General features: G+C 35.6%; 1 protein-coding gene and 1 non-coding gene across 2 annotated transcripts; both read left to right on the plus strand.

Annotated features, from left to right (window-relative positions):
• On the plus strand, positions 1-3,150 carry LOC123257893 (elongation factor Tu 1). The gene has a single exon (XM_044717862.1). It carries the CDS (start codon positions 37-39, stop codon positions 1,207-1,209), a length of 1,173 nt encoding a protein of 390 aa, XP_044573797.1. The 5' UTR covers positions 1-36; the 3' UTR covers positions 1,210-3,150.
• On the plus strand, positions 1,223-1,295 carry Trnaw-cca. The gene has a single exon. It is a non-coding gene; the product is annotated as a tRNA-Trp (tRNA).
• Positions 3,151-12,137: the final 8,987 nt, after the last annotated feature.

Raw genomic sequence — 12,137 nt, forward strand, 5'->3', positions numbered from 1 at the left:
TGAGTTAAAGTTAGAGTATAATTAAGGGTAATAATTATGACAGCAGTAGTGGAAGCATTTGGAAAGCCGCATGTAAATGTGGGAACAATAGGACATGTGGATCATGGGAAGACAACGTTAACAGCGGCAATAACAAAGCATTATGGAAATTTTGTAGCGTACGATCAGATAGATAAAGCGCCAGAAGAAAGGAAGAGGGGGATAACGATAGCAACAGCGCATGTTGAGTATCAGACAGAGAAAAGGCATTATGCACACGTTGATTGTCCTGGGCACGCTGACTATGTAAAGAACATGATAGTAGGTGCAGCACAGATGGATGCGGCGATATTGGTAGTGTCAGGGGTTGATGGGCCAATGCCACAAACGAGAGAGCATATATTGCTGGCGAAGCAGGTAGGTGTTGGATATATCGTGGTGTATATAAATAAAGCTGATGTTGCTGATGCTGATATGATAGATTTAGTAGAAATGGAAGTGAGGGAATTACTGAGTAAATACGGATTTCCAGGGGATGAAGTGCCTGTGGTGGTTGGTTCAGCGCTCAAGGCGCTGGAGGATGACAGCAGCGAATATGGAAAGAAATCAATAGACAAATTGATGGAAAAGTTAGATGAATATGTAGCGGTTCCACCAAGGCCTGTGGATTTACCATTTTTATTGCCAATCGAAGATGTGTTTTCGATATCGGGGCGAGGAACGGTGGTAACAGGAAGGATAGAGAAGGGAGAGATAAAGACGGGAGAAGAGATAGAGATAATAGGTCTGAAGGGAACGCAAAAGACGATATGCACAGGTGTAGAAATGTTTAAGAAGTTGCTGGATAAGGGAAGTGCAGGACTCAATGTAGGAATATTGTTAAGAGGAACAAAAAGAGAAGAAGTAGAGAGAGGGCAAGTATTGGCAAAACCGGGGACGATAACGCCGCATAGAAAGTTTAAGGCGGAGGTTTATATATTAAAGAAAGAGGAAGGAGGAAGGCATACACCATTTTTTGCGAATTACCAGCCACAGTTTTATTTAAGGACAACGGATGTAACTGGGAGCATAAAATTGCTAGATGGGAAGGAGATGGTAATGCCAGGAGATAATGTGAGTGTAGAAGTAGAATTGCAAGTACCGATAGCAATGGATAAGGGATTGCGTTTTGCGATAAGAGAAGGCGGTAGAACTGTTGGTTCTGGTGTTGTTTCTGAAATTTTGGAGTGAGAGTTTGAGTTATAGGAGTGTAGCTCAATTGGTAGAGCGCTGGTCTCCAAAACCAGAGGTTGTAGGTTCAATTCCTATCGCTCCTGCATTAATGTTGTGGTGGAAATGTTAAAAAGTTTGTGTGGTTTTTTCTGTGATATAAAGCAAGAAATACGAAGAATTGCTTGGGTAAAGAAACAGGAGGTGTTGTCATCTCTATTTGTTGTAATGATTGTTATATTATGCTTTTCGATTTTCTTCTGTTTTGTGGATTTTATGTCTCTTTACGTAATTAAGGCTTTATTTGGAATTATTTATGGAATGTGAATATAAATGGTATATCATTAAAGTTGATTATGGATATGAGCAAGGTATACGCGAATTGGTAAGTAATGCTGTTTATTTTAAGGAAGTGTTTATTCCTTATCAAACGGTATGTAATTCAAAGTCTGATATAAAAGAATTATGTGAAGTGTATGTATATATGCATCTGTGTGATGAAAGCAAAAATATTTTGAATCAAACGCCTGGATTCTGCAGTGGCGAATCTGGTAATTTTGAGATGATTTTAGATGATGAGATAAGTTTAAAGTGTAAAGAATTTAATAGGTATAAATGGTATATCTTGAGAGTTGCTTCTAATTGTGAAGAGAAAGTGCGCCAACATATATTGGAAAATTCTATGAGATTGGGTGTTAATGATTACTTTAAGGAAGTTTTTATTCCATATGAAGAGCTAAGTGAAGTAGAGTTGAAATCTAAGAAAATTGCTACACGAAGGAAATGCTTTCCTGGTTATGTCTTTTTATACGTGAATTTATGCGATGAAGTATTGAATTTTATCAATAGTATACCAAAATCTCTTAAGGTTTATGGATTTTTGAAAAACGGTAATATTCCAAAGGTGATTTTGGATGATGAGATTCACTCAATGTGTAATGCACTTTATAATGCTCAAGAGACAAAGAAGTTAGGTTATGGTTATGAAAAAGGTGAAAAAGTGAAAATTAATGATGGTCTTTTTCAAAATTTTACTGGTAAGGTAAATATGGTAAACGATGAGAAAAAAATTATTAATGTGGAAGTATCGATTTTAGGTAAGCCGACAATAATAGAGCTTGATCTGGCTCAAGTAGAGAAAATAGAGGATTAATTATGAGTGTTATAGTTGCTAAGATTAACTTACTTATGGAAGCTGGGAAAGCAGTTCCAGGACCGAAAATTGCTTCAGTACTTGGTCCACGTGGTATACCTGTTCCTAAGTTTTGTGAAGCTTTTAATAAAGTTACTAGTGCTGCTAACGCTAATTATAAAGTAGGCGATTTAGTAACAGTGCGAATTTCCATAAAGGATGATCGCTCTCATGATTTTACTGTCAGCGGTCCGCCTGTGGCTTATTTACTTAAGCAGGAGGCTAAATTAAGTAAAAGTTCTGGTAATCCTGGTAAAGAATTAGTGGCTAAATTACCTATGTCTGCTATAATTAAAGTAGCAAAGTGCAAGATGGTTGATATGAAAGTGGATAATGAAGATTCAGCAGTGAAAATGGTTGTAGGCACTGCAAAATCTATGGGTATAGAAGTTGTGGAAGGTTAGGTAAATGAATACATATAATGATAATCCTAAGCAGTGTTTGAAGAAGATTGTTGAGTCTGCTTCAGCAAAATTTAATGAATCAGTTGATATTGTGGTCAATTTAGGCGTAGATTCACGTAAATCTGAAGAGCAGGTGCGTGGTACAGTAGTTTTGCCTAAAGGTATCGGGAAGAATATTAAAGTAGCTGTTTTCGCTCAAGATAAACATTTATTAGAAGCTGAAAAAGCTGGTGCTGATATTGCAGGAGGAGAGGATTTAGTTGAAGAAATAAAAAAAGGTAGAAAGTTAGATGTTGATTGGTGCATTACTACTCCTGATTTTATGGCAAAAATCACTCCTATTGCAAAAGTATTGGGTGCTAAAGGGCTGATGCCTAACCCTAAATTTGGTACTGTGACTTCTAACATTGCAGAAGCTATTAAAACCATTAAGTCTGGTCAGGTAAAATTTAGAACAGATAAAAATGGTGTTATTCATGGTAAATTAGGAAATATTAAATTTGATATTGATGACTTGCTAGAAAATTTAAAAGCCTTTCTTAAAGTAATTAAAGATAATAAACCTATTTCTGCGAAAGGAATTTACTTTAAGGGTGTTTTTTTAAATTCAACTATGGGTAAAGCTTATAAGATAGGCAAAGTGGAAGATATAATTTAAGGGAGTGATACCGTGAAGCGTAAAGATAAGGATGAATTTATACAGAGCACAATAAACGTATTTGTAAATAATGATTTCTTGATATTAGTAAATTTTAAATCTATAAATGCTAATGATTCATTAACTCTGAGGAATAGTCTGAAGTCTATAGCAGGTGGGGTATTAGTAGTTAAAAACACTCTAGCGCGCTTGGCTTTGGGAAGGACTGGTAAATTCTCTTATTTATCAGGCAAATTTTCCGGTCCTGTTGCTATTATATACTCTAGTGGCATAGTAGAAGCTGCAAAATTAATAGTTGATTTTACTAATGCTAACAAAGAAAAAATGTCTGTGATTTGCGCAGCTCATTTAAATGAATTGTTAACAGTGGAAGATGTTAATAAACTGGCTAAGTTGCCTTCTCTGGATGAATTGCGTGTTAAAATTATGCGTTTAATATCTTATGATATTCCTGCTCGGTTAGCGTTGTCTATTAATTCATCTTCTATGAGGCTTATGAGAGTTTTGGATTATTATAGTTCTAAAAAATAAATTTGTTGTTAAGTAAGGTGGTAATTATGAGTAATGTAACAAGTGATTTGGTTGATAAAATATTATCTTTAAACCTATTAGAGGCTTCTGAACTTGTAAAAGTTTTAGAAGAGAAAATAGGGTTGCCTGCTGGTTCTTTTCTTGGTGGAGCTGTTGGTGCTGGGGCGCCTATTGGTGATAATGCTGCTGCTCCTGCTGCTCAAGAAAAAGCTGAGTATAAAGTTGTGATTAAAGAAATTGATGCGAGTAAAAAAATAGGAGTTATTAAAGCTGTGAGAGAGGTTAATTCTACATTGGGTTTAAAAGAAGCAAAAGAGTTGGTTGAATCTTTACCTAAAGATTTGACTGCTAATGTTCCTAAAGACGAAGCAGAAAAAATCAAGCAAAAACTTATTGAAGCAGGAGCAACTAAAGTGGAGCTTGAATAATATTTAATGTATTAATTTTATATTGATATAGCTCTTTTAATTAGTTTGGGGTATTTTAATGGTTGATTCTTCTTATATGTACGCTTCTGGTGCTTTTGTTCCTAGAGTTTCTTATTCTAGGTCGATTGATTTAAAAGATTCTTTATTGGATTTGGTTAAGGTTCAAAAAGAATCATATGATTCTTTTACTCCTAAGAATAAGGGTAATGAAAGACTTGAAGTTATCTTTCATACAATCTTTCCAATAAATGATCCTTTGCGTAGGGCTACTATTGAGTTTATAAGTTGTAGGGTAGATGATCCTAAGTATGATGAATCTGAGTGTATAAAGCGTGGTGTAACTTTTTCTGCTCAGGTTATTGCTTCTATACGTCTTGTTGTTATGCAGGATGGTATTTCTCTTGATGAATATAAATCGATTAAAGAGAGTGGAGATCATTCTAAACTTGCAACCGTTGTAAAATCTATAGAAGAGCAGAAAGTCCACTTTTGTGGGTTGCCTATGATGACTGATAAGGGCACTTTCATCATTAATGGTGTGGAAAAAGTTATCGTCTCACAAATGCATAGGTCTCCTGGTGTATTTTTTGATAGCGATAAGGGAAAAACTTACAATTCTGGTAAATTGATCTATTCTGCTAGAATTATTCCTTATAGGGGTTCTTGGCTTGATATTGAATTTGATGTTAAAGACCATTTGTATTTTCGTGTTGATAGAAAAAGAAAATTGCCAATTTCAGTTTTATTAAAGGCGTTGGGTCTATCAAATAATGATATACTCGATAGATTTTATGAGAAAATAAAGTATGTAAAACATAAAGATGGTTGGAAAGTGCCTTTTGTTCCTGATAAATTTAAAGGAGTGAGGCTGCCTTTCGACTTAATGGATATTGAAGGTAATGTGCTGCTTAAAGCTAACGTTCGTATTACCTCAAGACTAGCTAAAAAGCTATATGATAATGAATTGAAAGAGTATCTGGTTCCTTTTAATTCTATATGTGGTTTATTCCTCGCAGAAGATTTAATGGATAGTGCTAGCTCTACGAAAATTTTATCTGCTGGTGAATCTATAAAGCTGGAAGACATAAAGAAGCTTGAGTTATTATCTGTAGATGAAATATCAGTGTTGAACATAGATAATTTGTTTGTTGGACCTTATATATTAAATACGCTTTTCTTAGATGAAAACATGTCTTATCAGGATGCACTATATGAAATATATAGAGTTTTGCGTCCTGGTGAAGTTCCTGTTTTAGAGATAGTAGAAGAGTTTTTCCGTAATCTTTTCTTCAGTCCGGAATATTATGATTTGTCTAACATTGGTAGGTTGAAGCTTAACTCTTACCTTGGATTAAATTATGATGAGGATTTAACTGTTTTAACGCATGAAGATATTATTGAAATTGTGAAAAAAATAGTATTGTTACGTGACGGTCAAGGATCTGTAGATGATATTGATCATTTAGGAAACAGAAGAGTAAGATCAGTTGGAGAGTTTATAGAAAATCAATTTAGAACTGGGTTGTTGAAATTGGAACGCGCAATAGTTGATTCTATGTCCACTTCTAGTTTAGATAAAGTTTCTCCATCTGATTTTATTAATCCAAAAGTGTTAACTAATGTCTTAAGAGATTTCTTCAATTCTTCTCAATTATCTCAATTTATGGATCAGACTAATCCGTTATCTGAAATAACACATAAAAGAAGGTTATCCGCGTTAGGTCCTGGCGGTTTAACAAGAGAACGGGCAGGATTTGAGGTGCGTGATGTTCATCCAACTCATTATGGAAGAATTTGCCCTATTGAGACTCCTGAAGGGCAAAATATAGGGTTAATCAACAGCTTAGCTATATACGCGCGTATTAATAAATATGGTTTCATTGAAAGCCCTTATAGAAAAGCAGTCAATAGGGTTGTTACTGATCAAATTGAGTATCTTTCTGCTATAGACGAAGGCTCACATCATATAGCTGACACTAGCGTAAAGCTTGATGAAAATAATTGCTTTGTTGATGACATGCTATACTGTAGATATGCTGGTAGCTTCGTCATGGTAAGTAGCGACCAAGTTAGTTACATTGACGTATCTCCTAAGCAGGTAATATCAGTTGCAGCTTCCTTGATTCCATTTTTAGAAAATGATGATGCTAATAGAGCATTAATGGGCTCAAATATGCAACGTCAGGCCGTACCTTTATTGAAGCCTACCGCTCCTCTGGTTGCTACTGGTATGGAGTCTTTTGTAGCTTCTGGCTCTGGTGCTGTAGTTTTAGCAAAACGCGATGGCATAGTTGATAGTTCTGATAGTAACTCTATAGTTATACGTGCTTTTGATAAAGAAAGGGTTAACTACTTGGACGTAGATATTTATCATCTAAGGAAATTTCAGCGTTCTAACCATAATACTTGTATTAATCAAAGACCGCTAGTGTGCGTAGGTGATTATGTTAAAAAGGGTGATGTAATAGCTGATGGTCCTGCAATTAACAGTGGTGAGTTGGCGCTTGGTAAAAATTTGCTAGTTGCTTTTATGTCTTGGCAAGGTTATAATTTTGAAGACTCTATTATTATTTCTAGTGAAGTTGTTAAAAAAGATCTCTTTACTTCTATTCATATAGAAGAATTTGACTGTGTTGTACATGATACCCCTTTAGGATCAGAAAAAATAACTCGTGCTATACCTGGTGTTAATGAAGAAAATCTATATCACTTGGATGATAGTGGTATAGTGAAAATTGGTACAAGAGTTGGTCCAGGCTATATTCTGGTAGGTAAAGTTACACCTAAACCTTCTCTTTCATTGCCTCCTGAAACGAAGTTATTAATGACAATTTTTGGTGAAAAGTCATTCGATTGTGCGGATTCCTCTTTATATACATCTCCAGATGTTGAAGGGACAGTAATTGATGTACAAGTCTTTACACGCAGGGGGGTTGAAGAAAATGAAAGGGCATTACTCATCAAACAAAAAGAGATAAATGACTTTGAGGAAGAGCGAGATTATATAATCAATGTTACTAGTGAATATTTCTATGATGAACTGAAGAAACTTCTTATTAATTCTGGTTCTCAAGATCGAGAAAAATTTGACTCTATTGAACGTGAGCAATGGTGGGGTATAGGATTAAAAAACCAATCCATTTCTGAGCAAGTTAAGAGCTTAAAAAAAGATTTTGATGAAAAAGTATCACATGCAATAGCACAGTTTAAGCGAAAAGTAGAAAAATTACATGAAGGTTATGACCTGCCTCAAGGTGTGTCGATGTCAGTAAAAGTTTTCATTGCTGTGAAACATAGTCTGCAACCAGGGGATAAAATGGCTGGTAGACATGGAAATAAAGGTGTGATTTCTCGAGTTGTGCCAGTGGAAGATATGCCTTATTTGGAAGATGGTACTCCTGTTGATATTATTCTTAACCCTCTTGGTGTTCCTTCACGAATGAATGTAGGGCAAATACTGGAAACGCATGTAGGTTGGGCTTGTAGAAAATTAGGGGAAAAGGTAAGTAATATTCTCGATGAGATCAATAAGATCAAAAGTGCTTTTTGCAAGGGAATTAGGTCCCTTAACGATGATAATTTTACACAATTTGCAGTAGCATACCTTGATAATAAAAAAATTGAAAATATTGATGATGATGAAATAACGGCTTCTGTTTTAAATACACCTAATAAGAATGCACTAAATGACGAGTTGAATGAGTTAGTAGAGAACTATTTGAACTCTTGTAAAAGTTCATACAGCAATTTACGTAACTTCCTGATTGAGGTTTATAGCTATGGCAGTAACGTATCTATCTGTAATGATATTCGTAATATTAGTGATAATAATCTCATTGAATTTGCACGCAAATTACGTGATGGCGTTCCTGTTGCTGCACCTGTATTTGAGGGTCCAAAAGATGAACAAATAGCAAAATTATTTGAACTTGCTGGTTTAGATAACTCTGGACAAGCTGTATTATATGACGGTTGCAGTGGTGAAAAATTCGACCGCAAGGTTACAGTTGGTTACATGTACATGCTTAAGTTGCACCACTTGGTTGATGGTAAAATTCATGCGCGTTCAGTAGGGCCTTATAGTTTGGTTACTCAACAACCTCTTGGAGGAAAATCTCATTTTGGTGGTCAGCGTTTTGGTGAAATGGAATGTTGGGCATTACAAGCCTATGGTGCTGCTTATACTTTGCAGGAAATGTTAACTGTGAAGTCTGATGATATTAATGGTAGAGTTAAGATTTATGAATCGATAATAAAAGGTGACAGTAATTTTGAATGTGGAATTCCTGAATCCTTTAATGTGATGATAAAAGAACTACGTTCTTTATGTTTAAATGTAGATTTAAAGCAAAATGATGTAGTGATTGAAGATATATCTCACACTAACATTGCACAACCTTTTAATGAGGTTAGCATATCGATTGCTAGCCCTGAAAGTATTAAGCGTATATCTTGTGGTGAGATAGAAGATGTTTCAACTGCAAATTATCGTACGTTCAAAGTTGAGAAAGGTGGATTATTTTGCCCTAAGGTTTTTGGCCCTGTCAATGACGATGAATGTTTATGTGGAAAATACAAAAAAAGAAGACACAGAGGTCGCATATGCGAAAAATGCGGAGTAGAAGTTACATCTTCTAAAGTAAGAAGAGAAAGGATGGGTCATATAGAGCTTGCATCTCCTGTTGCTCATATATGGTTTTTGAAATCGCTTCCTTCAAGAATTGGAGCATTATTAGATATGTCTCTCAGAGATATTGAGAATATTTTATATAGCGATAATTATATCGTAATAGATCCTCTTGTTTCGCCTTTTGAAAAAGGTGAGATTATTAGTGAAAAAGCTTATAATGAAGCTAAAGATAGCTATGGGATCGATAGTTTTGTAGCTATGCAAGGTGTTGAAGCTATAAGAGAGTTGCTAACGCGCCTTGATTTACATGAAATTAGGAAGGATTTAAGACTAGAATTAGAATCTGTTGCTTCTGAGATAAGAAGAAAGAAAATTATAAAGAGATTGCGTATTGTTGAAAACTTCATTAAATCTGGAAATAGGCCTGAGTGGATGATACTTACAACTATACCTATTTTACCACCTGATTTGCGTCCTTTGGTATCGCTTGAGAGTGGTCGTCCTGCAGTTTCTGATCTGAATCATCATTATAGGACTATTATTAATAGAAATAACAGGTTGAGGAAATTGTTGAGCTTAAATCCTCCTGAGATTATGATTCGTAATGAAAAAAGGATGTTACAAGAAGCAGTTGATTCTCTTTTTGATAATAGTCGTCGTAATACTTTGGTAAATAAAGCTGGTGCTGTTGGATATAAAAAGTCCATTAGTGATATGTTAAAAGGAAAACAGGGTCGTTTTCGCCAGAACCTCTTAGGAAAAAGGGTAGACTACTCTGGACGTTCTGTAATAGTTGTTGGTCCAACTTTGAAACTAAATCAGTGTGGATTACCAAAAAGAATGGCTCTTGAACTATTCAAACCTTTTGTTTACTCAAAGCTTAAGATGTATGGTATGGCTCCAACTATTAAGTTTGCTAGTAAGTTGATAAGAGCAGAAAAACCAGAAGTTTGGGATATGCTTGAAGAGGTAATAAAAGAGCATCCTGTTTTGTTGAATAGAGCGCCTACGCTACATAGACTTGGTATTCAGGCTTTTGAGCCAATCCTTATTGAAGGCAAAGCAATACAGCTTCATCCGCTTGTCTGTACGGCGTTTAATGCTGATTTTGATGGTGATCAAATGGCAGTGCATGTGCCAATTTCATTGGAAGCTCAGCTTGAAGCTAGGGTGTTGATGATGTCCACTAATAACGTTTTAAGTCCTTCTAATGGCAGACCGATTATAGTTCCTAGTAAAGATATAGTACTTGGTATATATTATCTGACTTTACAAGAACCTAAGGAAGATAATTTACCATCTTTTGGTGCTTTTTGTGAAGTTGAGCATTCCTTGAGTGATGGTACTTTACATATTCATTCTAGTATAAAGTATAGGATGGAGTATATTAATAGCAGCGGTGAAACTCACTATAAAACTGTTTGTACAACTCCTGGCCGTTTAATATTATGGCAAATTTTTCCTAAGCATGAGAATCTAGGCTTCGATCTAATAAATCAGATATTAACAGTCAAGGAAATAACTGGTATAGTTGATTTGGTATATCGTAACTGTGGTCAAAGTGCTACAGTGGCATTTTCTGATAAATTAATGGTACTTGGCTTTGAGTATGCCACATTTTCTGGTGTCTCTTTTGGTCGTTGTGATATGGTTATACCTGAAACTAAAGCTACACATGTTGATCACGCGAGGGGTGAAATTAAGAAATTCTCTATGCAATATCAAGATGGGCTAATAACTAGAAGTGAGAGGTATAACAAGGTTATAGATGAATGGTCTAAGTGTACGGATATGATAGCTAATGATATGTTAAAAGCAATATCTATATATGATGGAAATAGTAAGTACAACTCAGTGTATATGATGGTTAACTCTGGTGCAAGGGGTTCTACTTCACAGATGAAACAGCTAGCAGGAATGCGAGGGCTCATGACCAAACCTTCTGGTGAGATTATAGAAACACCTATAATTTCTAATTTCCGTGAAGGATTGAACGTATTTGAATACTTTAATTCTACTCACGGTGCGCGTAAAGGTTTAGCTGACACTGCACTTAAAACTGCAAACTCTGGATACTTAACTCGTCGTTTAGTTGATGTATCTCAAAATTGCATAGTTACAAAGCATGACTGTAAAACAAAAAATGGTCTTGTTGTGAGAGCTACAGTTGAAGGAAGTACTATAGTTGCATCTCTAGAGAGTGTTGTGCTGGGTAGAACAGCTGCAAATGATATATATAACCCAGTGACAAAAGAATTATTAGTAAAAGCAGGGGAATTAATTGATGAGGATAAAGTAAAGCAAATCAGCATTGCAGGTCTTGATGTTGTAAAAATTAGATCGCCTTTAACTTGTGAAATAAGTCCTGGTGTATGTTCTTTATGTTATGGAAGAGACCTTGCAACTGGTAAAATTGTTTCAATAGGTGAAGCAGTTGGTGTTATAGCTGCTCAATCTGTTGGAGAGCCAGGTACTCAGTTAACGATGCGTACTTTTCATATAGGTGGAGTAATGACTAGAGGCGTTGAATCCTCGAATATTATAGCTTCTATTAATGCTAAAATAAAGTTAAACAATAGTAATATAATTATAGATAGAAACGGAAATAAAATTGTGATAAGCCGTTCCTGTGAAGTCGTGTTGATTGATAGCCTTGGTAGTGAGAAGTTGAAGCACAGTGTACCTTACGGCGCTAAGCTTTATGTAGATGAGAGTGGGTCAGTAAAAATTGGCGATAAAGTTGCGGAATGGGATCCTTATACATTGCCTATTATCACGGAGAAGACTGGTACAGTGTCTTATCAGGACTTAAAAGATGGAATTTCGATCACTGAAGTGATGGATGAATCTACAGGAATATCAAGCAAAGTAGTAAAAGACTGGAAATTGCATTCTGGTGGAGCTAATTTACGTCCTCGTATTGTGCTGCTTGACGATAATGGTAAAGTAATGACACTCGCAAGTGGCGTTGAAGCATGTTATTTTATACCAATCGGTGCAGTGCTCAATGTACAAGATGGCCAGAAGGTTCATGCAGGTGATGTTATTACAAGAACACCAAGAGAGTCAGTTAAAACTCGTGATATTACTGGTGGTTTACCGAGGG

This window comes from Drosophila ananassae (assembly GCF_017639315.1).
Source record: "Drosophila ananassae strain 14024-0371.13 chromosome 4 unlocalized genomic scaffold, ASM1763931v2 tig00000073, whole genome shotgun sequence".
NCBI lineage: Eukaryota > Metazoa > Arthropoda > Insecta > Diptera > Drosophilidae > Drosophila > Drosophila ananassae.